At 48.2% G+C, this 27952-nt stretch overlaps 2 protein-coding genes across 12 annotated transcripts in view; one reads left to right on the top strand and one right to left on the bottom strand.

Annotated features, from left to right (window-relative positions):
- Window positions 1-21307, bottom strand: part of DNMT3B (DNA methyltransferase 3 beta) — a 44304-nt gene extending 22997 nt beyond the window's left edge. For 4 of the 11 annotated variants that reach the window (XM_038571971.1, XM_038571978.1, XM_038571980.1 and 1 more), the window contains exons 1-4: window positions 7015-7169; window positions 3613-3775; window positions 2599-2660; window positions 98-205 (exon numbers count right to left, since the gene is read on the bottom strand). In XM_038571971.1, the coding sequence (XP_038427899.1) occupies window positions 98-205; window positions 2599-2660; window positions 3613-3769 (327 nt within the window). In that variant the 5' untranslated portion in view covers window positions 3770-3775; window positions 7015-7169. Of the gene's footprint in view, window positions 1-97; window positions 206-2598; window positions 2661-3612; window positions 3776-7014; window positions 7170-8271; window positions 8289-13219; window positions 13343-13545; window positions 13682-21239 lie in introns of those variants that run through there. The other 7 variants (XM_038571976.1, XM_038571979.1, XM_038571977.1 and 4 more) reach the window with 4 other exon arrangements.
- COMMD7 (COMM domain containing 7) overlaps window positions 20543-27952 on the top strand; it is a 43935-nt gene continuing 36525 nt past the window's right edge. The window contains exon 1 of the mRNA XM_038571982.1: window positions 20543-20795. Within this exon, the coding sequence (XP_038427910.1) occupies window positions 20701-20795 (95 nt within the window). The 5' untranslated portion in view covers window positions 20543-20700. The remainder of the gene's footprint in view (window positions 20796-27952) is intronic.

Genomic DNA, 27952 nt, shown 5'->3' with positions numbered 1-27952 from the left:
CTCCAAAGTTCCAAGGAGAAAGGATGCTCCAAGAGCTTTTTTCCATGCAAGCCTATGAATGCTTGGAAATGCCCTAGCCCAGGGATGGGGGACTTACTGCTGGGCTTTCAGACCGAGTCCTGGTTTCACGGAAGAGTTTGGGCATCACTGGGGTGTCAGAGCCATCCCCATCTTCCCCTTCACCATCTCCGTCACCCGTCAGATCCTTTACAAATGAAGCAATATGAATGTTAAAAGAATGTCATTAAAAGATCAAGAATGAAGAGTTAAAAAAAAAAGAATGTAGAGTCAATCATATTGAAAAAATCATTCACATTGGCCCAAGTGACCTGAAAATATTTTTTCAACCACCACATTTTGTTCCAAAACAACTTAACAGCAGCTTACCATGAGGACCACAGATTCAAGATATGATTAAAAAATAAAACCCAAGTGGAATCAAAAATTCTACAATATGGTCTGGGTGCAATATGCATTGTCCAGACACCTGTATCCAGGGACGCCTGGGTGGCTCAGTGGTTGAGCAATCAGCCTTAGGCTCAGGGTGTGATCTTCGGGTCCTGGGATTGAGTCCCACATTGGGCTCCCCTCATGGAGCCTGCTTCTCCCTCTGCCTATGTCTCTGTCTCTCTGTGTCTCTCATGAGTAAATAAATTTCAAAAAAAAAAAAAAAAAAGACTCCTGTATCTATACCACATCAGATGGGTTTGGATATGCACAGCAGGGAGAGCTGGTCAATTTGCCCAATCAAGTGTCTGGAAGAAATCTAAGTAAGGCTCAAGGGAGATGCTTCTTGATATGATGACCAGGAAGAAATTGCATCAATTCTGTGTCAAGTCATGAAGAAACCCTAGTGCATATCCTAGGCCACACAGCAAAATCCAAAAAACTGGGGATAAAAACTAGAGCAGTGGTGAGCAGCCTGTGGCCCAGCTGGGGATTGGATTTTTCCCTTGCCAATCTTGTGGCCTTGAGCGAGTCCACGCTTCTATTTAAAACCATAACAGTACTTTCCTTGTAGCACAACAGGGTGATAATGAGAATAGATTAATGCATGCCTTGAACAAGGCCAAGCTCAGAGGGAAATGTTCAGAAAGGAGTTTCCATTCGCATTACTGGTAATGGTCCACCAGAACTCAAATAGCTGTCCTCAACACATGATCTCAAATAGCCACAGCTTTTTCTCTCACCATCTGGGTGCCCACTGCTTGCTCTCCAGCAGAACAGAAGCTATGTGGATGGAGGTTTTCATTTGTCTGTAACTGGTGCCTATCACTGGTTCTTTGAAAAAAGTAACCATGGGCAGCCCCCGTGGCACAGTGGTTCGGTGTCACCTGCAGCCTGGGATGTGATCCTGGAGACCCAGGATCCAGTCCCATGTCGGGCTCCCTGCGTGGAGCCTGCTTCTCCCTCTGCCTGTGTCTCGCCTCTCTCTCACTCTCAGAGAGAGTGTGTGGGTCTCTATGAATAAGTAAATAAAATCTTTAAAAAAATTTTGAAAAAAAATTGAAAAAGCTCTACTCTGATTAATAAGGATACAGTGGGGGATGCCTGGGTGGCTCAGTGGTTAAGCATCTGCCTTCAGTTCTGGGTGTGATCCAGGGATCCAAGGTTCGAGTCCCACATCGGGTTCCCTACGAGCCTGCTTCTCCCTCTCCCTGTGTCTGTGTCTTTCTCTCTCTTTCCCCGTCTCTCATGAATAAATAAAATCTTAAAATTAAAAAAAAGGACACAGTGGGCATAAATGATGTAAGGAATAAAAAAAACAAAATCATGGAAACCTTTAAACTGGAAAAAAAAAACTGACCAAGTAGAAACCTTAACACATGCAGGAAAAGATATTGCAAAGATGGTTTAAAATCCCTAAAACGAACCAGGCAAGTATTTTCCATATTGAAAAGAGGCCACCTAACCATGGTACCAAAACCAAACACAAATATATTAGTAATATATTATAAGAAATAAAATCATATACCCATTTTATTCATCAATAGATGCTAAAAGTAAATTAAATTTGAAACATACCACAACCAAGTTGGGCTCATTCTAGGAATAAAAAAGACAGTTTACTACATTAGAAATTCATTAGTATAACTGATCACCCACTGAGAAAAAGAGAATTTCAAAAAATATGCTGGGGGATCCCTGGATGGCCCAGCAGTTGAGTGCCTGCCTTTGGCCCAGAGCGAGATCCTGGAGACCCGGGATTGAGTCCCACATCGGGCTCCCTGCATGGAGCCTGCTTCGACCTCTGCCTGTGTCTCTGCCTCTCTCTATCTCTGTATCTCTCATGAATAAATAGATAAAATCTTAAAATATATATGCTGGGAAGCATTGAGTAAAAAACTTCATAATTTAATAAAATGAATATTTATGATTTGAATGACTTGGCACATAACAGAAAATGCCATCATACATGAATTTTTCAGAGCCCTGTGTGCTTACCATTCAAATTCATCTTTCAAAAAATATTTATTGGGTACTAGTTTAGATGAGCCTCAAGTTCCCCATTTAAAGTTCAAGGGAAAAAATAATAATAATAATAAAGTTCAAGGGAATTTCCCTGGAACCCTGAAAAGGGGGCAGTAGAGCACATACCTGAGTATAACTTAGCAGACTGGAAACCTCCCTCTTGGACAATCGTGAGCTTGATCTGCGGCCTGGAGAAAAAAGAACCAAAGTTAATGTTTTGAGGATGGGGCAGTCTCCAGGCTGGATAGCAGTGTGCCTTCCCTTGCTGACCTGCTGTCCCCTAGAGTCTCCTCGAGGCTGTGGGCTGGGATCTCTCTAAACCCACTGGCATCCTCAGGGGTTAACTCCTAGCCCCTCAGGATCTATGGTCCTGTCAATCTATTCGTAAGGCACAGGGCACAGAACTAAAAGGCACATCATCAGACAATTCTTTCCAGAATTGTAGCTACCAAACTACAATTAATGAACAATCCAGTGACAGCCATATCAGCCACATTTCAAGTTCTCACATGTGCTATGATAGCAAACAATGCAGAAAACACAGCATTTTCGCCCTTGCTGAAAGTTCTATTGGACAGCACAGCTCCAGGGGATTTCAACAACAGGAGGAGACAATACAGGGGTTTCCAAAATAGCTGGGTTAAGAAAAATCTCAGTGGGCAGTTCCCCAGGTGATGTGATCCTGAACTGTCCAGGGGAGAGGAGGGAAAGGGAAGGATGGGAATGGAAACATGACCCCCACCCTCCCCAGTGGAGTATCTTCTTCCCACTTAATCACAAACCCAGCTGCAAGGGAAATGGGGTCCCACCTCAGAAGGGCCAAAGACCCCAGCCTATGCTGCAACCAACCCCATCATGGTGGAGTCTGACTAGGGTCATCACCTTGGGGCTACCTTAAAAGTCCCAGCGGAGGTGCTGTGGGAGGTGCTGTGGGCAGTAGGGGGGCCAGGGCCCATGGACAGGGATGAGAAGGGGGCTGGGCTCTGCCTACATCCATTTCCCTTCCCTGGGAGGTGTGGCGGAGCCTGTCAGAGACCAGACCCCTCTCCCCACAACCTGCCTTGAGCCTGCTGGGAGGCTCAAGTCCCAGCTGCTGTCTGCAGAGTCTGCCCCACCCCTCCTCCCCACTGGCCCGGCCACCTCTGATCTCCGGGGTGCTGATGGCCTCCAGGATGGGGGGTGAGGGTGCATCCTTGGAGTCAGATGACTGGTCGCTGCAGACCCCGTTAGTGATGATGGAGTCTTCCCTCCCGCTGGCGTCCTCCTCTCTGTTGAGCTGTCTGGTGTCTCCCTTCATTGTTTCCTGCAGGAGGGCCAGAATGGGTAGGGTAGCCGGGAAGCAGGGGCATAAGGGGGCGGCACAGCCCAATCCTCCGCCAATAGCTCTATGCCCTAAGGCCCAAAAAGGTCCCTTGACAGATTTTCGGGGGATCCTCCTGCCCCAGGAACGCCCTCCAGGCTGCCCCACAGAGCCCACCCCCCCCCTCACCAAACTCGGAGGCTCAGGGCTTGGTTCCATGTGGCCAGGCGCCTGAAGACTCAGATACCAGCACCCAGGACAGAGGAGGGGGTTGGGCTGTGGTCTGAGGCTTAGGCTGTTCGGTGCAATTAGCCGGCCACTTCAAACAATGCCATTTAGGACCGCCTGCCCCTCGACAGCCTTGGTCCCCTCTGCCCCTGGCCCCCTCTCCCTGTCCAGCCTCCGCAGGGCCTCAGGAAGCCAGTGCATTATTTTCCCTCCTGACCCCTTTGTTTGCTCTCTCTCTTCCCTCAATCTCCAGGTCCTCTTCCCACCGCCCCCTCCTCCCCCACAGAACAGCTTCTCTCCTCTCCATGGCAGCGCAAGCCCCGCCCCACCCCAACCTCAGGGGCCCATTGGTCTGTTGGCCTGTCACTCACACCCCTCCTCTCTCACCAGCTGGGGCTCAGAGTCCCAAGTTCCCAAGGAGGGAAAGGATGTAGGAGCACAGGAAAGGGACCAGGGCAAGCTACCAAGGGCATGCTCCCCATCTGCTCCAGCCTCGCCCACCTCTGGGCCTTAGTGTCCCCACTGCTTCCACTACTGCTAACTGCATTATCACCAGGCTAGTCAGCTAAGAACAGCTCAGGTTGGGTGTTCACTGATGGGCTCTTGGGCTGTGGGATTTCGACCTGGCCTGCAACATATGTTGGCTGCAAGAACCTGCACATTTCTCTTCCTTATTCCTCCTAATGTGATCATGGGCTCATTCTACGAAAAGGAAAATTGACACACAGCCTTGAGTCTCCAGGGTCAAAAAATGACATGTAAGAGGCCACGGCAAAAATAGAGCCTAGGTACAAGGAGAGGCCCACCAGACTCCCATTCCTTAGAGTGCCCCAAACTGCTCCAGAACTACGTGGTGCCACACCCTGGTGGTTCTGGACCCTGTCTTGGGAAGACTTTCACAGCAAAGGGTTGCCTATCACCACTGAGCACTCCCAGCCCCTCCACCCCATTCTGGGAATTCACCACTCTGTACCAGATGATCCACACTAGTAGCCTCCCGGGGTACCTTCTAGAAGCCAACTCCCGTGGTGATGTGGCATCATGTCCACCAGGGGGCGATGTGAGGCTCAGTCTAAACTTAAGGTAGCGCCCCCAGGTGGATATGTGAGGTCACCTTGGGTCCCAACTCCATCCTTTCCACCTGTCCATCCCCCAGGCCTGTGAGGGGGACAGCTAAACCTCTGCGACATTCCCCATAAGGTCCAGGGACCAGTACCTTTGCAAATAACCTGGGACCTGGTAAGAGCTACAAAATCTCACACATGGCCATAGGCCTACTCAGTCAAGACCAACATTTGCAAAAGATCCCTGGGGGATTATAATATGCAATCTAAAGCAGCACTGTTCTGGTTCTAAATGCATACTGATCCATAGCATAGTGTGCCATCTATCCCCATATGGCCCAGGTGTGCAGGTTCACACTTGCTGGTCTGTGGGGTCACACACCTCACCAGCTCCAGGGAAAAGAGGAATACCTGACCTAACCGATTTGCTGTTTCTCAGCCCCTCTCACTGCCCAGCCCTGACCCGGAAGAACAGGCTGGCTAACCAATGGCCAGTTTCTGTGAGGACAAGCAGCCACAAAAATCCCAGGATAACTGCTGGAGTGTGATTCAAAGTAATTATTAATTCCCAGTGTCTGGCTTAGGCCAAATAAGTGAACTAAGTAACCTGGGTGACCTAACAGGGTGGGAGACTGGTCACAGGGTGAGAGACACTACATATCCACCACAGAAGCTTGGGAGAGAAAGTTCAGGGCTTCCAGCCAGGAGCTAGTAGTAAACAGGTCAGAGGCTGAAATGATCACATTTCCCACTCATCATGTAGGGCCCAGGATTCGCTCAGATAGCCCGTAACTTTGTCAGTCAGGAGCCCTCCTCCTAGACAGGCCCAAGTGAACAATGATTAACTACCCCAGGCCTTCTCCCAAGGCCTCAGCAGTGCCAACCTGGCCACCCGTCTACCAGCCAGATACGTGAGCAGAGCACCTTCTCAAAGCCAGATGGAAACGCTCGGGAAAATCCCCTAACTCTAGGAACTAGAGGCATGGACACTGGAGGAAGGTTCAGGCAAGGAAATCTAAGCATCCTGGGCTACCTGGGCAGCTAAAAAAACCCCTTCTAATTGCCTAATTCAATTTATGGGATTTCATACACAGCTCATTCTCTGTAGTCTTCATCACCCTGAGTTTGTGTTGACATTAACTTCCCTTGCTGACTTACTGCCACAACACAGACCAGCGTACAGAACCTGAGCCCACTTTAAGATACCCAGTGCAGTTCCTCTCCCCTGGACCAGACCACAATCTACCTTGATCCCACTTTACACACAGTGTGAATAAATAAAGCCAGCCTCCAGACATGGCTGCTGCTGCCAACCCCTCAGCCTGGAAGCCCTCCCCATCCATACCATATACCTCCCCGTCACTAAAAAGCACCTAGTTCAAATCAGGAAGGCTTCTTTCTCTCAAAAACACTTCTGCTCCAAAAAGAAACTGGCCCTCCTCACATAGGTACACAAATCCTCTCACCTAATGATACATTATTTTTCAATGCTTACTACTATATATCCAACAGTCTTCTGTGCCTTACCTGTATTAACTCATTTAATCTTTGTATGTAGCACATATGATCCCTATTTTACATGGACAAACGGAAGTACAAATAGGTTAAGGAACATAATACACACTGGACCAGTATAGCTAATTAAAGTTGTTCAAGTCCAGGAAAAGCAAGAACACACTAACTTAACTACACACAGTTGACAACAGGAGGAAATGAGCTCCTGAAATTGGTGTGTAACAGTAGGAACAAATCACCCTCACCTCGCTTCCCACCAGTGCCTGTGATCATTCCAGCACTGGAAGATAAACTTAGCTGGGTTATCTTCCCTGAAAGAGGTGGCACCTTATTGACGGATTTTTCCAGAGCAGTTGCTTTGCCACTCCACTGTTTTAACTGTTCCTGAGTCCCTCCCATAAGCTAAAGGCAGCACAAACCACTCTTAATCCTCACCCGATCCTGAGGCAGGTCCTCTTATCAATCAGTTTTCAACCCGCTCAGATGAGTTAATTAAGTCACCCAACAAGGTGGCAGTGCCAAGACTCATGCCTAGGCAATCCAGGGCACGTGCCTTAACTGCCATGCCTGAGACGGGCAGCCAGAGAATTCTAGTTAAGAACAATGCATAACCCATCCCAGGGGCTATAGGAACTTTATGGCTCAGGGACATGATCCACCAGCTGAGTGTTTACCTTCACAAGAGGTGATGGTCTAACCTTGTGATGTGAGGTGAACTATGACCCTTTCCCAGAGGCTGGGGTCCAGCATGTGATTTAGGGGCAGGCAGCAGTGTGGGATGGGCTCAGCCACAAGTTTCTCCCTGTGAGGCTTTGCCTCATTAGTGCAGGGTGCCTGTGTCCCAACTGAACCAGGTCAGACGTGTCCAAATGCAATGTGGCAGACAGAAGGATGGGTGGCACCCCCAATTAGACTCAGGGAGGAGGCACAGGAACTTGCCCCCCTCACACCAACCCAGCTATAAAGCTGAGAAGTGATGTCATTCATTTCCTCCAGGCTGGCACCAGCAGCAGAGCTATTTCACAGCTCCTTGTAAATATTAATTGTTAATTAAATGCACAATACAGAAAGGGGATAAAGGACATGATGGAAGTGGGTGGAAGGCACATGGGCATCCCTGACCTTCCCTGAATCCCCCAGGCCTTAGAGATTTGGTACAATACAAAAGGAGATTGAAAGATCTTCCCACCTCCCCTTCTTAATAAAGCCCTTCTTGTGGAAGGGAAATCTAGACTACTGAACCCTCCCCATTTCAACTGCTCAAGTCTTTCTTTTCTTTTATAATGAATTTATTTTTTATTGGTGTTGAATTTATGCTCAAGTCTTTCTTAGCTGTTCTATTGTCCAAAATTTGAAAATAGTTGAGATGGAGTAATTACTATGTATCTCATTCAAAAGAGAGAGAGAGCTTACTCTTAGGATCCCCCATTTTGTATATGAGTAAACTGAAGCTCAGAGGAAGCCGATGGGCAGATCCCTTGTCCAGGCCTGCACAGTAACTAAGTGATGTACATTTAGGCCTAATCCACAAGCCAGATCTTAAAGGCATTTTCAAACTAATATGCTAAGTGCAGTTATAAAAGTGAAGGCTAGGGAGGGACACCTCACCCGGATGAGCAAAGAGAAGGGGTGGTATCCAGATAGTGGAAACAGTAAGTACAAAGGTTAGGGGGCTGGAAAGAGGCTGCCTACCTGGCTGGTGGCAGAGCACCAGGTCCCAGAGTTCAGGGCCTTTTGCCCTGATCTTTAGGAATCTTTGCTAAATTCCAGAGACAGCCAGATTCACAGGAAAGCTGGAATGAGAGCCCTCCATGGGCAGCCAGGGTGGCTCAGCGGTTGAGCACCGCCTTCAGCCAGGGCGTGATTCTGGAGACCCCGGATGAGACCCACATCCGGCTCTCTGCATGGAGCCTGCTTCTCCCTCTGCCTGTGTCTCTGCCTCTCTCTGTGAGTCTCTCATGAATAAATAAAATCTTAAAAAGAAAAAAAGAAAAAGAAAAAGCTCTCCATGTCTTCCTCAAACCCAAGTCATAGCATTTGTGAATTAAGGACCCTACCTCATTCCCTGGGTGGTTGGTGCTAGGGATCCCAAAGTACAGAACAAAACCCTAAAAACCTGGAGCATCCACATTTTCATGTGCCATCTTGCCAGACTTCTCAGTTCTGCCTCACAAAGGGAAGTGATTCAGAAAGTGTGTGGGGGATTGCTCAGTGGCCCTAGGCCATGGCTACCTGCACCACTCTGTCCTTGTTCAGTGAATAACTGGGTTCTGCGATATCGATGAGAATTTTCAAAACAATTGATCCAAGCTGGGATAAGTGCAAGATACTGGCTATAGGAACTTGTTCCATGCACCATTGTTCCTATTAGTAAAATACTAATAAACACCTAGACATTCCTAGTGTATTGAAATTGTACTCTTTATAGATAATTCATAGAAAAAGAAAAGGCTGGGGCGCCCGCCTGCCTCCGTTAGTGGAGCGTGTGACTCTTGATCTCAGGGTTGTGAGTCTGAGACCCACTTTGGGTGTAGACTGCTAAAAAATAAAATCTTAAAAAATAATAAAAGAAAAACCAGGAATTTACAGAAAGATCTGCAAAGGCACGGGAATTTAAACTGAAGTTTAGAGTAAAGCTTTTTGCCCTATAAACAAATGGAAGCAATGAGCCCGCTTCCCCTATAGTTATTTGGGTAACTCTTGGAAGGGTGTGCAAATATGCAGAGGAAGACACTGGTAACTCAGACAATGATGGGTGGGGCAGAACAAGGAGCTGAGGATTCTGGACAACTGGGTGGCTCAGAGGTTGAGAATCTACCTTTGGCTCAGGGCGAGAGGCCAGTATCCAGGATCTAGGATAGAGTCCTGCATCGGGCTCCTTGTGGGAAGACTGCTTCTCCCTCTGCCTGTGTCTCTACCTTTCTGGGTGTGTTCCTCTCATGAATAAATAAAATCTTTAGGGATCCCTGGGTGGTGCAGCGGTTTGGCGCCTGCCTTTGGCCCAGGGCGTGATCCTGGAGACCTGGGATCAAGTCCCAGGTCGGGCTCCCGGTGCCTGGAGCCTGCTTCTCCCTCTGCCTGTGTCTCTGTCTCTCTCTCTCTCTCTATGAATAAATAAATAAAATCTTTTAAAATAAATAAATAAATAGATAGATAGATAGATAGATAGATCAAAAAGAATCTGAGGATTCTAAGAGCTGCCATACTGGGCAGCCCTGGTGGCGCAGCGGGCACACTGGGGTGTGATTCTGGAGACCTGGGATTGAGTCCCATGTCAGGCTGCCTGCATGGAGCCTGCTTCTCCCTCTGCCTATGTCTCTGCCTCTCTCTCTGTGTGTCTCTATGAATGCATAAATAAAATATTATTATTATTATTATTAATAGCTGCCATACTTACTCCTGTGGCCAGTGTCCCTTAGCAAAGCTGGAGTCGATCAGCCCTCTGCCCTCTCCCCTAGAGGGTAAGGGAAGAGAGACCATTTTCTGTTTAGCCAGTCTTGGTGCTGCCCCTCATGGCAGGGGATTCCTGTTGTTACAGCCAGGCCTTTTTTTATTTTTTTACTTATTTATTTTTTACAGCCAGTGCCTTAAACCTCAACTCTCTACATAGGGAAGCAGTGGAGACAGATTCATCCTTTAAGATGGCAAACCTACAGTATGATTGAAAATGCCAAGTGTCCATATCGTGTTACATAGGATTCTAGTGCTAGGAATCGACCCCAGTTGGTAAAGCTCTTAACAACTACATGCAAGGATGATCACTGCTATCCTGCTTATCATGGCAAAAGATGCAAACAAATGACCATCAAAAGAAACTGGCTAAATCCCATGCAGCCATACTTCAGGATCCTGGTTGAGAAGTGGTGAATGAGGTATGGACTAGGGAGATGAAGCTGTCTCAAGTGAAAGTCTGTACAATAACACAATCTCAGTTGTTAATATGTTAAAATAGGCATTAAGCCAGGTTTCTCCAGCAGTTCTTTCAAACTGTAAAGTCAGTTCTCTCAGGAGCATAGCTTGTGAGTCAACTATGACAAGCCCATTTACGTTTACAGTCAGATGCTGTTCAAGAAGCATTTCCTCCTTTGAAAATAGCCATTCAAGGACAGCCCTGGTGGCACAGTGGTTTAGCGCCACCTGCAACCCAGGGCGTGATCCTGGAGACCCTGGATGGAGTCCCACATCAGGCTCTCTGCATGGAGCCTGCTTCTCCCTCTGCCTGGGTCTCTGCTACTCTTTCTGCATCTCTATGAATAGATAAATAAAATCTTTAAAAAACAAAATAGCCATTCAAGTTTTGTCAACCTAAAGTTACTTGCAGAGGCGCCTGGGTGAAGCACCTGCCTTTGGATCCCAGGGTCCTGGGGTTGAGTCCTGTGTCAGGCTCCATCCTTAGCAGGGAGTCTGCTTCTTCTTATCCCTCTCCATCTCCCTCTTCTTCTTCCTCTCTGTGCCCCTCCCTCTGCTTGCTCTCTCTCTGTCTCAAAATCTTTTTTATTTTTAAGATTTTATTTATTTATTCATGAAACACAGAGAGAGAGAGAAAGCACAGAGACACAGGCAGAGGGAGAAGCAGGATCCATGCAGGGATCCCGACTTGGGACTCAATCCCCAGTCTCCAGGATCAGGCCCTGGGCCGAAGGCGATGCTAAGGACACTAAAGCACTGAGCCACCCGGGCTGCCCTCAAAATCTTTTTTTTTTTTTAATTTTATTTGTTTATTAATTAAAGACAGAAAGCACAGACACACAGGCAGAGGGAGAAGCAAGATCCATGCAGGGAGCCTGCCGTGGGGCTGGATCCCGGATCTCCAGGATCAGGCCCTGGGCCGAAGGCAACGCTAAAGACGTTAAACCACTAAGCCACCTGGGCCGCCCTCAAAATCTTAAAAAAAAAAAAAATGGGGGCACCTGGGTAGGATCAGTTGGTTAGGGGTCTACCTTTGGCTGAGGTCATGACCCCAGGATCCCTGCTGGATAGGGAGCCTGCTTTTCCCTCTCTCTCTGCCACTACCCCCATTTGTACTCTCTCAAAGAAATAAAATTTTTATAGGGACGGACCCCTGGGTGGCTCAGTTGTTGAGCATCTGCCTTTGGCTCAGAGCATGATCCCGGAGTCTGGGGATCAATTCCCACGTCGGGCTCCATGCATGGAGCCTGCTTCTCCCTCTGCCTATGTCTCTGCCTCTCTTTTTGTCTCTCGTGAAATAAAAATCTTTAGAAAAAAATTTAAAAATAAAATATTTTGTAAATAGATACTTGTATATGGTAAGAGGTAGGGATCTCATTTTCTCCCTGTAAGGAAAGCCAAACACTTAATGAAGACTATGTCCAAACTCCACTCGTTTTATAAAATTCTCCTATATATGTAAAATGCTTCTGGGTACTCTTTTCCTTTTGGTATTTATCCCTTAGCACCACTTTTAATCATCATAGTTCTAGCATAAGTAAGTGTTCATCTATCCTTACTTTAAAGTTTCATCAATTTTCTTCTTAAAGGTCTTGAACATCCCTTAGTTCACACCTTTTCTCATTTCTGGTTCCCTCTTCTAGCCCCCAGATTTTCCTAGGGAGTTAACTCTGCATTCAAATAAATTTAGAGGGCAGCCCAGTGGCCCAGCGGTTTAGTGCCACCTTCAGCCCAGGGCCTGATCCTGGAGACCCGGGTTTAAGTCCCACGTTGGGCTCCCTGCATGGAGCCTGTTTCTCCCTTTGCCTGTGTCTCTGCCTCTCTCTATTTCTCATGAATAAATAAACAAAACCTTTTAAAAATAAATAAATAAATAAATTTAGATAGCATTTATATTTGATTCAAGATGAGAGGATTTACAGGTTACCTCCACCATAATCAGAAACTCCTTTTTTAAACTTATTTTTTAATAGAAAAAAATGGGGAGTGCCTGGGTGGCTAAATTGCCTGGATGTCTGCCTTTGCTTCAGGTCATGATTCCAGGGTCATGGGATAGAGACCTGTATCAGGCTCCCTACTGGGAGGGCTGCTGGGTTGGGAATCTGCTTCTCCCTCTGCCTCTCCACTGGCTGGTGCTCTCTTGTTCTCAAATAAAATCTTCAAACAAAAAGACAAATTTTGTGGAGCACCTGGCTGGCTTAGGCAGAAGAACATGTGGCTCTTGATCTCAGGGTTGAGTGAGCCCTACATTGGGTGTACAGATCACTTAAATAGCAAGTAGGATAAATGGGTAAAAATGGTCGAAAGGTACAAACTCCTGGTTATAAGATAGGTAAATCCTAAGGAGGTAATGTACAACATGGTGACTGAACTATTGTATATTTTGGAAGTTGCAGACCGCAGATCTTAAAAGTTCTCATGTCAAGAAATAAATTGTAACTAGGTGTTAAGTATAAAAATAAAGAAATTGCACCCTGAAATTAGCTTTTTAAAAGAGCTACTATCTCCCATAAACCACTTTTTTAAAAACTAGCTATAATTGGGCAGCCCAGGTGGCTCAGCAGTTTAGCACCGCTTTCAGCCAAGGGCATGATCCTGGAGACCCGGGATCGAGTCCCACGTCGGGCTCCCTGCATGGAGCCTGCTTCTCCCTCTGCCTGTGTCTCTGCCTCTCTCTATGTCTCTCGTGAATAAATAAAATCTTTAAAAAAAAAAAACTAGCTATAATTACCTGGTATGGGTTGGAGTCTGCCCATCTCAACAGGATGATGAAGCAAGTCTGCAGACAAAGTAGTCGGCACAAGCAGATCCTCTGGAGTGTCTTAACCCAACAGGTCTATACATCCTGCCACTTCTGTGGGTCCAAGTCAGGTGGGAACAAATGTCTCCAAGAAATATAACAGCATTTCAATCCACATTCTACTCCTTGCTTAGATGCATGGCCTTAGATAATGGCAACAATCCTATCTAATACTGAGCAACTACTCTGTACTCTGCTTATAGCTTAACATATAACATCCTAGGACACATCAGGACACTGGCAAAGGCCACTCTTACCCATGCATCAGAAAGGACTTCCCGCTATGCTTTCTTTAGGAGCCATGCTCAGCACAGAGAATCCCGGGCAGACAAAGGCCAGACAGCCTGTGCTCATGGAGCTGCCAGCTGGTTTAGGAGGGTGATAGAGAAAAAGCTAGGTGAAAGACAACAAGGTTAGTTTATCCCAAAAGCTAAATTGCTCTTCCACTATAGAGACCCTTTTGCCAGGAGTTCAATAGGACAGTATTTTGCCATGTTACTGTGCACATTTGTTCAGAATTTTCCGAACCCTATCATCCAGTTGTTGTACACTGTCTCCCACATAACCCAGGACCCAGAAAATCCCTGCCACAGCACCTGCCCTTTCAGGCATCTAGCCTGAAGACTTCATTTTTTTTCTTTTAAGATTTTATTTATTTGTGAGACACACACAGAGAAAGAGAGGCAGAGACAGAAGCAGAGGGAGAAGCAGGCTCCATGCAGGCAGCCTGACATGGGACTTGATCCTCCATCCTGGGACTCCAGGATCACACCCTGGGCTGAAGGCAGGTGCTAAACCGCTGAGCCACCCAGGCATCCCTAACCGCATTTCTTATCACAGCCCAGGTAAGTAGGCTTCCTTCTGCCACGCACCCCTTCAAGGTCTCCAGGTTGTAGAGCCACAGCTATAGAACTCAGGCAGACCAATGCCTTAGTCAAGCTATACAGCACTCATTCATGGAGCCAGGATGCCAGCAGCCAGTACTGCGCTGGCAGGAATACCAGCCAACCAAAAGGGCATCATCCCTTTCCAGGAGCTGGAGACCTGTGTTTCAGCCCCAGCTGTGGCCCAAGCAGGTCCACTTGCAACAGCAAACAAATGCTGCTTCGAAAGAGACTCAATTAACCTCAGAAGGTGGGGCTACAGAGTAGACAGGAAAGAACAGGTTGGTCTCTTCTAGAGGCCCCCACTCCTGTGTTGCAGTCTGGCTAGAGGAGGATACCTGCCTGATCCTGCAAACTCTCCAGTACCCTTTCCCTGCAGCCAGGCCTCTACCTCCCAGGCAGGACACTGGAAGATCCCCCTGCTCTAGGGAATAAGACAGACCCAAATGTAGAGAACATCCTTCAGCTTTAGCGAGGCTCAAAGTATGAGTCGCTATCCCACAAAGAAAAGTTCCAGTTCAATACCCAAAGTTTTTTTTTTTTTTAAGATTTATTTATTTATTCATGAGAAACACACACACACAGAGGTAGAGACACAGGCAGAGGGAGAAGCAGGCTCCATGTAAAGAGCCCGATGTGGGACTCAATCCTGGGTCTTCAGGATCACACCCCGGGCTGCAGGCAGTGCTAAACCGCTGCACCACCGGGGCTGCCCAATACCCAGAGTTTTGATGCTTCTTCTCAATCATGAAGATCATGTTCAAAACTATTTAAAATGAAAACAGTAAAAAACAAAACAAAACAAAACAAAAAAAAACACCCTCAGAAATATTGGTTTGAGCACTAAACAAAAATAGCCTCACGTAGATGTATCAAAAAAAAAAAAAAAAAGAGGAGGACACAATTGCACATAGAATTTCTGGGACAAGAACTCTTCAAAACCAACAAGGGACACCTGGGTGGCTCAGCAGTTGAGCATCTGCCTTTTGCTCAGGAGGTGATCCTGTGATCCTGGAGTTTTGTTTTTTTTTTTATTCATGAGAGACAGAGAGAGTCCCACATCAGGCTCCCTGAATGGAGCCTGCTTCTCCCTCTGCCTGTTTCTCTGCCTCTCTATTTCTCATGAGTAAATTAATTTTAAAAATCTTTATTAAAAAAAAGAAAAACCTTGACCCACAGATGACTCTCAAACCCATCAATTCTCAATTGTGGAAATCCATTTCTAATCTCCTTCCAGTCTTACAATGGCTACCATTGTCTCCCATACATTTCCAAGACTACAAAGACAATTTAAAAAAAAAAAGAATTTTGGGGGCGCTTGGGTGGCTCAGTCAGTTAAGTGTGACTGCAGCTCAGGTCATGATCTCAGGGTCGTGGGATCAACCTCTGCATCAGGCTCTATACTCAAGAGTATGCTTTTCTCCTTCCCTCTTGCCCCTCTCCCCACTTGTGCTCTTGCTCAAATAAAATCTTTTAAAAAATAAATAAGATGATTTACTGAAAATTTTTGAGTTTGATCCCTGAGACCAAACTAAAGCTTAAAAGAAAGAGAAAGTAGAGGTCAGGCAGGGGTTTGCACTAAGGCAGAGCCATAGATGGTAAGGTTTTAATGAATGAAAATCTCTTCAAGGGGAAGTGAGAAACAACTTTGATCAGGCAAGCTGGTAAAAAAATAACAGAAGTCAATGGTGGCAGATTCCAGAGGATCTCTTCCCACTGCTCTACAGCTGCTTAAGAAGCCAGGCCCAGGGGTGACCACAATGCTCTCTAAGGAGTGACCACAATGCTCTCAAAGGACTTCACCAACTGAGTCACCTTTCCTTGCCACACTACTCCCCTTGGGTTCCGGTCCCTTTTCTTAGAAAGGCCTCCTCCTCCTGTCTACATAAAAATGGAGGCCCCAAACTGAAAGCAAAACATTACCTTGCGACAGTGAAATTGCAGGTGATAACTAGTTTCTTCTTGGCATCTGAAGATGGTAAATTTGATTTTGCCTTACATCAAACATTTTTTTGAAAAAAAATTTTTTTTGAATGACATTTCTTGAAATATTTCAATTCCCTACACAAAAATAAATGGCCATCCTCATTCTTTGCTTATTCCCTGGAAAAAACTCAGGAATGGTAACTGGGATTGTGTTTTGCTCAGGAAGTAAATAACCACTTGCCAATATTTTAGTGTTTAGTTTATAACATGCAAAATTAGTTTTTAATGTGTGTGTCTTTTAAATAATCTCTACACCCAACATGGGGTTTGAACTCAACCTGAGATCAAGAGTCCCATGCTCCAAGGCAGCCCGGGTGGCTCAGCGGTTTAACGCCTGCCTTCAGCCCAGGGCCTGATCCTGTAAACCTGGGATAGAGTCCCAGGTCGGGCTCCCTGCATGGAGCCTATTTCTCCCTCTGCCTGGGTCTCTGCCCCTCTCCTCTGTGTATTCTCATGAATAATATCTGAGAAAAGAAAAAAAAAAGTCCCCGCTCTTCCCCATAACATGCAACATTTACTGAATTTTTTAATCTATACCAACTCTACTGACATAAACCCCCCCCTGCAATTGGCCAATCATCATTGGCCTATTGTACAAATGGAGCAACTGAGGATCAAGCCAGTGATTTATAAATGGAGTGAGAGATCCCCGGGTGGCGCAGCGGTTTGGCGCCTGCCTTTGGCCCAGGGCGTGGTCTTGGAGACCCGGGATCGAGTCCCACGTCGGGCTCTCGGTGCGTGGGGCCTGCTTCTCCCTCTGCCTGTGTCTCTGCCTCTCTCTGTGTGTGACTATCATAAATAAATAAAAATTTAAAAAATAAATAAATAAATAAATGGAGTGAATTAAGTATGTAAATCCAGGCTTGATTCTAATGTCCAAGCCCCTTTTTTGCCTCAGACGGTAATATAACCCAGTGGATAACAAGTTCTTTACAATCCAGTTGACCCTAAACAATAGGGATTTTATTTTATTTTATTTTATTTTATTTTATTTTACAATAGGGATTTTAACTACAGGTGTCTTAGATGATTTTTTTCTTAAAGATTTTATTAAAAAAATAAAAAATAAAAGATTTTATTTATTTATTCATGAGACACAGTGAGAGAAAGAGGCAGAGACACAGGCAGAGGGAGAAGCAGGCTCCATGCAGGGAGCCTGACATGGGACTCGATCCCTGGTCTCCAAGATCAGGCCCCGGGCTGAAGGCGGCGCTAAACTGCTGAGCCACCTGGGCTGCCCCTAGATGTTGATTTTTTAACAAATATATTGAATATTTTGGAGACTTGCAACAATTTGAAAAAACTCAGATGTTCTATATAGCCTAGAAATACCAAAAGAAAATTTGGTATTATTATAAATTGGTATTATAAAATAAAATAATATAAATTGGTATGATTATAAAAAGGCTAGGTATTCTTAGAATAAATCATAGAATACATAGAACATGCACAATGTTAATAGGCTGTTTATCTTATCTTTAAGGTTTCTTTTCTTTTAATATATTATTTATTCATGAGAGACACAGAGAGAGAGAGTGGCAGAGGTGGCAGAGGGAGAAGCAGTCTCCCTGCAGGGAGCCCGATGCCAGACTGGATCCCAGGACCCTGGGATCACACCCTGAGCCAAAGGCAAAAGCTCACCAACTGAGCCACCCAGGTGTCCCTGTTAAGGTTTCTGTAAGGTTTCTGGCCACTCATTTCATTTGGAGACAGTGGACTACTAAGTTTTGGGGGAGTTCTCTTAAACTGGATTTTCAAGTGTGGGGGGGTAGATCAATGCCCCTAAACCCTGCATTGTTAAAGAGTCAACTTTAGGGCCCCCACCTATTTATTTTGTGAATGAACAACCATACTAAAAGGATCTGGATTCCATTTAGTCCTGATGACAACTATACTGGGTAGGCGTGGACTTTTGCCCACTTCACAGATGGGAAGGAACGAGGATCTCCAGGAAACGTGATCCACATTCAGGATCCCTCTGGATTCACCAGGCCACTTCCAGCAGCCACAGCCACAGAACCCCTGCAGAAGGGTTCTTCCCCTCTGGAGGGAAGAACTGTCCTAGGATGGTGGCAGATGCGCAGTGTTCTGAAAAGCCCTACCCGCCAAGGTACAGAAGCAACTTAACTTGCCCAGCACCTCAGTCCCATCAACTAAAAAAGATATCCTCCCCCACAAGAAGGGAGACAAATCTGCACATCACTTTACAAAGAAAAGGATGGTCTCCAAATGAAATGAGCAATTCAGTACTTCTCTGGTCCACCAAGAAACTTAGAAATCAACCTCAACTCATGATTTAAAACCTTACTGGACAGCCCTGGTGGCGCAGCGGTTTGGCGCCCCCTGCAGCCCCGGGCATTATCCTGGAGACCCAAGATCGAGTCTCACGTCGGGCTCCCTGCATGGAGCCTGCTTCTCCCTCTGCCTGTGCCTCTGCCTCTCTCTCTGTGTCTCTCATGAATAAATAAATAAATAAAATCTTTTAAAAAATAAAACAACCTCACTAACACAAGGATTCTATCCAGAGCTGTGACCCTGTACCTATTAAGGGCTGGAGGAGGATAGGATTACTTGTCATGGTATATAGGACCCAAGAGGAGTTAAGAGATTTAATAAGGACCAGCTCTGATGAAATTGGACAAGGTTTCTGGGCCTGAAGGCAGGAGAGCTGGCATGAGATCTGGTCTGAGACAAAGAAATCCTAAGGTAAGTTTTCCAGGAAGGAGAACTTGCTCAAACCCCAAATAAGAAGCAGGTCCCTGGGCTGCAATGAAGGGTGACAGGCATCATTGGGTTGCAAGTCCCACGTGGCTGAGGAAAGACTGGAAGGGAAGTAGCTTCCCCCAAACCCACCTCCCTTGCTCCTCCCTTTCACCCCCTGCAGCTCTCAGATACTCTCCTCCCCTCCTAGCTTTTGGGGGTGGGGGGCATGACGGACTTTAAGGAACAGGATGCAGCCAGTCCCAATGCCTTTGTCTGAGCCCCCTCCACCCCAACAAAGAAAGGTAATGACCTCACTTAGCTCTGCAAGCATGCCTCCAAGGTAGACATCAAGCTTCTGGGGCTGTGGGAGGTAAAAACGGCCCCATCCCATAAAAGAATAACCCTGGATCCTTTCAAAATGGAACAAAGGCGCTCCTTCCTGCCAACTCCCAAGTGGAGGACAATGATTTGGAAATGCGTTCATACTGAGAGGGATAGAATACCTAGGAGGAAGGCAGGATAGGCAGGGCAGCAGCAGTCTCTCCCTTCATCCCTAGTTCTCATTAATGGCTATCCTAAACAGAGGGGCTATTGGTAAACTAATACAGAGGTCAACATTCATCACCTGCTATGCCAGGCATTATCTTATCAAGCCCTTACCCAAACCTAGTCTGGTAGGGGCCTTTTTATACCCATCACACATCTAAGGAACATGGAACATTAGAGGTTAAATCATGCATAAAACTGATTGCATTTTTATACAACTGGGGTTATTAGTAAATCATTCCTATTTCACAGATGTAATAACTAAGGCATAGAGAGAAATGGACTTGTTGGGGACAGATTGAAATATATGCAAAGACCTGTGGGTGCTCGGAACAGGGCAGCCACCTTACCTCCCAAGGATGCCAACAGTGGCCGACTTTATTGAGTGATTATACTGTATACCAGCCCTATAAAATAGTTACCATCATCTCCACCCTGGAAAAATTATGGCGGCCTTGGTACCCCAATGGTGGGGGCTCAAGAAGCCACAGCAGGTGCTGGGGAGGAGGGCAGAGGTAGGCTCAGTGTCCCGAGCCCTCAGGTGGAGAGATATCCCTCTCCGGGAAACCTACCACAGTCCAAACCCACGAAACCCAGAAATCAGGATGCAGTTCAAAATTCATCCTCTGTCCTTAATTCTCTATTTCATGCACCCTCTCAGCTTGGGGGGGGGGGGTCACCGGGAAGCCCAAGGGCCCTTTCTCTCAGGCCAGGGGATAAGGGGGGAAAGGCAAGCTGGAGGTAGAAGCACAGGCGTGGGGCTGGGCGCAGACGGCTGCCCTTCTCTGCCACAGGTGAGTGAACCCAGCGGGGAAAGCCGGAGCCCACGAGCGGCTCCTGGCCGCGAACTCGCCACGTCCGCCCCGGAGTCTGTCCCGGCTTCCAACTTTTAGTCCTGCCAAGTGGGACTCAGCATCTACCCTCCAACAATCACAGGGGCAAGGAAGCGGTGCTTCTGGGAGGTGGCGCTCGCTACAGGTCGAGACCTCAGTTTGTGGAGTTTGGAAAGTGGGACCAGCTTCATCCCGGAAGAGGGGGGAAAATGGAAAGTGAGCCCCCAGGGCAGGCAGCGTGACCGCGACAGGGCGGCGCCACCTCGACCCGGCTCCTCCCCGGCCAGGTGTGCACCGGGAGAAGCCAGCCGCTCCGAGGGGGTCCTGGCAGCCCCGCTGTGCCTCGCTGGGGCACCTCCTCTACGGGAGACCCCGAGACCCCGCTCTGGGGGCGCCCCGGCCCACCCGCTCGCCCGCACCCACGTCCGGTCGTCCTCCTCTCGCCCCGAGAACGGGGCAAATGGTCCCTCGCTTGAAACCCACGGGTCCAAGTCCTAAGGGACGGACACCAGCTTCCCCCGCCTCTTCGGAGGCTCCCTGCGAGCGCGAGGCCAGGTAAGGACCCCTGCGATGGAGCCAAACACCTTCCCGCTTCCCTTCCGTCCAAGAGGGACACGTCCTGCCCTGGACCCCGGACCCCAGACCCCAGACCCCAGACCCCGCGAAGGCCACCGGTCCCACCGGTCTTCCTCCCTGGGGACGCACCCCTCTCCCTGGTGGGGCTGCTGGGGCTACCGCGGGTCTCCCTCCCACTCGTGCCCCCGCAGGTCGCGTGCGCCCGTCCCGTCCCGTCCCGTCCCGCCCCCGCCCCCGTCCCCGTCCCCGCCGCGGGGTCCGCGCGCCGCTCCTCCCCAGGCGAGCCGCTCTCCGGCCGGGGGGGAGCCGCGGCCCCTGACGTCCCAGGCAGAGGGTCCCTCCCGGCAGCCCGCGGCCGCCCCCTCCCCCACCAGGCCCCGGACTCCGCACGCCCGAGCCTCCCCGGGGCCGCGGGGCGCTCACCTGCCGAGAGCCTGGCTCGGGCGCCGCTCCGCGGTCGGGCCGCGGGCCGCTGCAGGCTGGCGGGGGGCCGGCGGGCGGCCGCGCGGGGCGCTCGGCTCGCGAATCTCCGGCGCCGATCGCCGCGCTACGTTTACTTGGGCCGCTTAACCCCCGCGCTGCCGGCCGGGCGCGGCGGCCGCCCGCTCTCTGGCCTGCCAGCGGGCCGGTGGCGTCCGTCGGGGGGCGCTCGGGGCGTCCACGCGGGCGGCGGCCGCGGCGCGGGGAGGGGGCGGCTGCCGCGCGGAGGGCGAGGGCAGCGCAGGCCGGCCCGGGCAGCGAGCGGGTGGGGAGGGGGCGGCGCCGAGGCCCCTTGTAGCCCCGGCCCCGCTCTCGCCCCGCCCCCAGCCGGGGGCGCCCCCGCCGCAGCCACTCAGCGCGGGCCCCGGGCGCGGGGGGGCGGCGGGTGGGGACGAGGGAAATTTGAAATCGCCCCGGACCTCCCCGCCCCTCCTCCGCGGGCGCCGCCCCCGTGCCCCGCCGCCCGCCGCCCGCCGAGGTACGCCCGCGGCTAACCGGCCCCGGGGGCTGCTCGGGGTGCTCGCCGCCGTGCCCCCTGCGCACACCCACGCGGGGGGAGCCCCCGCCCCCGCCCCCGCCCGCGGGCCCCGCTCGCACACCCCGGGCCCGGGTGCGCGGCCGACAGGGAAGCGCCCCCACCCGAGCCACGCGGCGGCCGCGCCTCCCCGCTGCTCCCACCCGGCGCGGCGGCCCAGCCACTCCGCGCCCCCGGACCCTCGGAGCGGCCCTTCCCCCCACCCTCAGGGCCTTTGTCCTCCATCTTGAGGGGCCGGGAGAGCGCCCGGAGCGGGGGCGGCGGCGGTTCTTGGCCGCCCGGGCTCCGGGGTCCGGCGGCAGGTCCCGCAGCGGGACAAGCCCGGGGGCTCTCGGTGTCGCGGCCTCTGCGCTGAACTACTTGAACCGCGCTGCCCACTACTTCTCCTACTTGGCACATATATTCGTGTCCTTTTGTCCGCTTATTGCGTGTCTTCCGCACATGAGCCTGAGCGCAGGGCCTCGGTGTATCTCAGCGCACAGGAGATGCCTAACAAACACTTGCTGGGGGAATGAATGAAAGAACAAATGAATGAGGACGGGATGGCCCGCAAGGCCCTATAGGAGCTGGCTCCGTCTACCCTTCTAGGCATTTCCCATCCTCCTCCCTCCCCCACTTCACTCCATCTTCTCCCCTCTGCTGTTCCTGTAACCCATCCAGCGTGTTCCTTGACGCTCCTCGTCCGGAGAACTCTGCTTGGCCAGTCTCTCATCCTTCTGTTCTCTCCCAAAACGTCACTGTCTAGAGATGCTTTTCCTGGCCACCCCACCTAATAGTCCTCCCCCTCCATCCCTCCTGATGTCATTCCCTGTGCAGCCTGCAGAGCTATCTCATTTTTTAAAAGATTTTATTCTTGGGGCAGCCCGGGTGGCTCAGCGGTTTAGCGCCTGCCTTCAGCCCAGGGCCTGATCCTGGAGACCCAGGACAGAGTCCCAGGTCGGGCTCCCTGCGTGGAGCCTGCTTCTCCCTCTGCCTGTGTCTCTGCCTCTCTCTCTGTGTCTCTCGTGAATAAGTAAATAAAATCTTAAGAAAAAAAAAAGATTTTATTTCTTTATTTGAGAGAGGGAGTGTGAGAGCATGAGGCGGGAGGAGAGGCAAAGGGAGAGGGAGAAGCTGACTCAGCCAGATATAGGGCTCCATCCCAGGACCCCAAGATCATGACCTGAGCCAAAGGCAAATGCTTAACCAACTAAGCCACACCAACAACCTATGCAGAGCTATTTCAAATTATTTGGGATATTTCCTTGTTTACATCTTTATTTTTCTTCTTTTTTTTTCTTTCTTGTTACACATACACTATAAACCATATTCCATAAGGGCAGAAACCACATCTATCTTGTTCCAAGCTGTATTTTCAGTGCCCATAGGAGTTCAATACAAGTCTGTTGAATGAATGAATGAATGAATGAATGAACACAGATTTCCTGCCTCCAGGGCTCCAGCACTCAGAATAATAGCTTTCTCCCTTCATCTCCTACCAGGTATTTGCAAATAACTAAATGGCAAATTCTCTGGAAGTTGCAAACATTTTTTTAATATTATTATTTATTTGAGAGAGAGTGAGAGAGAGAAAGAGCAGAAGCAGGGGAAGGGAGAGGGAGAAACAGGCTCCCCATGGACCAAGGAGCCTGAGGCAGGGCTTGATCTGAAGACCCCTGAATCATGACCTGAGCAGGAGGCTGACACTCAACTGACCACTGCAAACATTTCTAAACCCCACTGCAAACATTTCTAAACCTATTGGAACTTGCTCTACCTAGGAACCTGGATGGAAGTTAAGGAAATATGAAAGTGAGAAGGGAGAGCCTTCTGTGAATGAGCAGTGCAAACTTCTTGGCCTCTGCCACAAACATCCAAAATTAGGTCCCTGTCAGTCCATGTAGGAAGAAGGGGATCTCTCAAGAGGGCCTGTGGCTTGTCCCCATAATCTGAGATATGCCTTTAGGGGAAAGAAATATGTAAGCTGCTGGGCCTGTTTTCTGATCCATAAGCCAAGACCTGCCACGTGGCAAAAGATGTCTGTATCACTGGGAATGCCTGGAAGGCCTAGTTCAGATGCCAAAGGGTTGGGTTTCCTTGGACATGGCAGATGTTTCTGGGGACAACAGACCACTGAATTTCAGGAAGAAAAAGGAGAGGGTCTCAATGAACAAGTGTTCTTGAGTCCTATCATTTGGCAAGGAGGGTGAATGCCAGGAGAATGGGTGAAAGAAAAATGGTGTGATGTCAAATAAGCAAATAAGAGAATAACGGGTGGGGACACCTAGGTGGCCTAGTGGATGAAACATCTGCCTTTGGCTCAGGGAGTGATCCCAGGATCCTAGAATCGAGTCCCACATCGGGTTCCCTATAGGGAGCCTGCTTCCTCCCTCTGCCTGTGTCTCTGCTTCCCTCTCTCATGAATAAATAAATAAAAATCCTTAAAAAAAAAAAAAAAGAATATCAGGTGTGGATCAATCAGGGAAGAAGATAAAATGGAGACAGGATTGATGCAGCCAGGCAAAGACCTCGGTCAGGATTCAGCTTGTGGATGGCGTGTAGTAGGGACAGCCAAGACACTAGTGTGGCCAGAGCAGAGCAACTGAGGAGGGGAGAAATAAATAATAGAGGGCCATGGCAGGGATTTCGGATGTCACCATTTAAGCCATGATTTGACTCAGATGTTAAAACAGATCCAAACAGGGAGGCAGGATCTAATCTGGAAAATTGAGGATGGTAGCCTGGACCATGGTGGGAGCAGGAGAGGAAGAAAGTGACTGAATATAGAATACATTGTGGAGATTGGGCCTTGTGGTGCCAATGGCTCTAGGGGTAAAGGAAGGGATGGCATCAAGGATGGCCCCTAGAATTTTAGCCTGAGCACCTGGGTGAAGGGTGGTGCATTTACCTAAATGAGAAAAGTTTACGCAATGTGGATTTGGAGAGGAGTTCAGCAGGTGCTGCCTTGGTCACATGAATGTGGAGTCACACTGTGGTCTGGGCTGGTACCTAGGTCCCCTGACTCTGTCCAGTGTTCCTCTCACTGTCTGGGTGGTAGACCATGCCATCTACATCTTCCATACCGCATTCCCTCCTCTAGTACTCATTCTCAGAGGAAAGGACCCCATGTCCTAGAAAGGGACTTTTCATCTGACACTGTAGTTTGAATACCCCCTCCAAGATTGAGTAAATCAGATAAATCACCTAGTGTCTCTAAGCCTCAGTTTCCTCAACCAGACAGAAAGAATACTTCATTGCCCCTGGGAACAATGAATGAACCATGAAAACACTAGTGTTGGATTACCCAGATGGGCAGACAAGGCTCCAGCCCCCAAATAAATATTTTAATGAAAGATTTTGGCTTCCCCCCCCCCGTACTCCCCAAGATTTTGCTTTTTGGTGTCTAAAAAACCATATAGCCCAGGCACCTGTCTAGCTCAGTCAATAGTACAACTCTTGATCTGCAGGTCTTGAGTTCAAGCCCCATGTTGGTAGGTATAGAGCTTACTTGATAAAAATAAAAAATAAATGAAAAACCATATAGCTGTTACTAAACACACAAACACACAAAGGCAGTGGAGAACATGGAAGGTTAGAAAGAGAACCTATGTTTCTAGATTGATTTCAAGTCTTCCCATGGTTGCACAGAAGTGCAACAGTGGGGCAGCCCAGGTGGCGCAGCGGTTTAGTGCTGCCTGCAGCTCAGGGTGTGATCCTGGAGACCTGGGATCGAGTCCCACATCAGGCTCCTTGCATGGATCCTGCTTCTCCCTCTGCCTGTGTCTGTGTGTGTGTGTGTATGTCTCATGAATAAATAAATAAAATCTTAAAAAAAAAAAGAAGTGCAACAGTGTTTGCTTAAAAATTTATTATAACAGGGGTGCCTAGCTAGCTCAGTCAGTAGAGTGTGGGACTCTTGATCTCCGGATTGTGAGTTCAAGGCAAACATTGAGTATAGAGATTATTTTAAAATAAAGCCTTAAAAAATAAAATAAAATAAAATAAAATAAAGCCTTATATAGTAATAACAGCAACAACAACAAAATAAAATCTTTAAAAGTAAATAATAGGGACACTTAGGTGGCTCAGTGGTTGAGCATCTGCCTTGGGCTCAGGATGTGATCCTGAGTCCATGGATCAAGTCCCACATTGGGTTCCCTGTGAGGAACCTGTTTTTCCCTCTGCCTATGTCTCTGCATCTCTCTGTCTCTCATGAATAAAAAAATAAAAATCTTTTAAAATAAAAATTAAAAATTAAAATTAAAAAATAAGTAAAAATAAAAAATTATCATAACAGATCATAATCATTCTACTCATGATGATAATCAATGTTTATTAAAGAGACAACAAAAATTCTGTGATTAAAGGTCATTTGTTTCGTCATCTGAAAAAAAAAACATAGATAAGGGAATGTCCTTGCTCTTAGGAAATAAACACTAAAGTATTTAGAGGTAAAGGGGCACACTGTCACCAATTTGCCCTTTTTTTATTTAAAGGGTTTTTTTTTTTTTTAGTTTTTATTTATTCATGAGAGACACACAGAGAGAGGCAGAGACACTGGCAGAGGAAGAAGCAGGCTCCTTATTGGGGAGCCTGATGTAGGACTTGATTCCAGGACCCCAGGATCATGACCTAAGCCAAAGGCAGATGCTCAATCACTAAGCCACTCAAACACCCACCAATTTGCCCTTAAATGATTCCAAAACAATAATAAGTGTACTTAAATGAGATGGGGAATGTAAAGCAGAGATGCCTGGAAGGCTCAGAGGTTGAGCATCTGCCTTTGGCTCAGGACATGATTCCGGAGTCCTGGGTTCAAGTCTCAGATCAGGCTCCCTGAATGGAGCCTGCTTCTCCCTCTGCCTGTGTCTCCGCCTCTCTCTCTGTGTCTCTCATGAATAAATAAAAATTTAAAAAAGAAGAAAAGTGTAAAACAAATGGAGCAAAACGTAAATATTTTTTTAAAATTTTTTTAAAGATTTTATTTACTTATTCATGAGAGAGAGAGAGAGAGAGAGAGAGAGGCAGAGACACAGGCAGAGGGAGAAGCAGGATCCATGCAGGGAGCCCGACATGGGACTCGATCCCAGGTCTCCAGGATCACGCCCTGGGCGGAAGGCAGTACTAAACCGCTGAGCCACCCGGACTGCCCGCAAAATGTAAATAAAAGGAAAATCTGGTTAAAAAGACATTCATTCATGAGTTCCTCCTACTAGTCTTACAACTCTTCTATAAACAAGGGGTAATATCAAATTTAAAAAGCCCCCCCCCAAATAATATTAAAAAAATAAACCACACAGGGGCACCTGGCTGGCTCAGTCGGCAGAGCATGTACTTGAGCCCCACATTGGGCATGGAGCCTACTTAAAGTTTTAGGGGTACCTGGGAGGTTCAGTTGATTAAGCGTCTGACTTTTGATTTTAGCTCAGGTCTTCATCTCAGGGTGGTGAGGTCAAGCCCTGCACTGGGCTCTACACCAGGCATGGTGCATACTAGTTAACTAGTTAATTAAAATACTAAAAATTAAAAAAAAAAAAAATTAAGGGGTTCCTGGCTGGCTTAGTAAGTAGAGCATGCAACTCTTGATCTTAGAGTTGTACGTTCAAGTCCCCCACTGGGTATAGAAATTACTTAAAAATAAAACCTAAAGGGATGCCTGGGTGGCTCAGCTGTTGAGACCTGCCTTTGGCCCAGGGTGTGATCCTGGAGTCCCGGGATCCAGTCCCACATCGGGCTCCCTGCATGGAGCCTGCTTCTTCCTCTGCCTGTGTCTCTGCCTCTCTCTCTCTGTCTCTCATGAATAAATAAATAAAATCCTTAAAAAAAAATAAAATAAAACAAATTAAAAAAAAAAGAAAGAAAAAAAAAACATAAACAGGGATGCCTGTGTGGCTAGGCAGTTGAGCATCTGCCTTTGGCTCAGAGTGTGGTCCCCGAGTCCCGGGATCGAGTCCCACGTTGGGCTCCCTGCATGGAGCCTGCTTCTCCCTCTGTCTGTGTCTCTGCCTCTCTCTCTCTTTGTCTCTCATGAATAAATAAATTCTTAAAAAAAATAAATATTAAAAAACTATAAATATATACATCCTTCATGCCTTTGTGCCAGTCAACACATCAATGGACTTCTATCCACGTCTTGGTTAAA

This window comes from Canis lupus, chromosome 24 (assembly GCF_011100685.1).
Source record: "Canis lupus familiaris isolate Mischka breed German Shepherd chromosome 24, alternate assembly UU_Cfam_GSD_1.0, whole genome shotgun sequence".
NCBI classification, from domain to species: domain Eukaryota; kingdom Metazoa; phylum Chordata; class Mammalia; order Carnivora; family Canidae; genus Canis; species Canis lupus.
The sequence above is the reverse complement of the archived record's forward strand: the minus strand, read 5'-3'. Positions and strand labels throughout refer to the sequence as shown.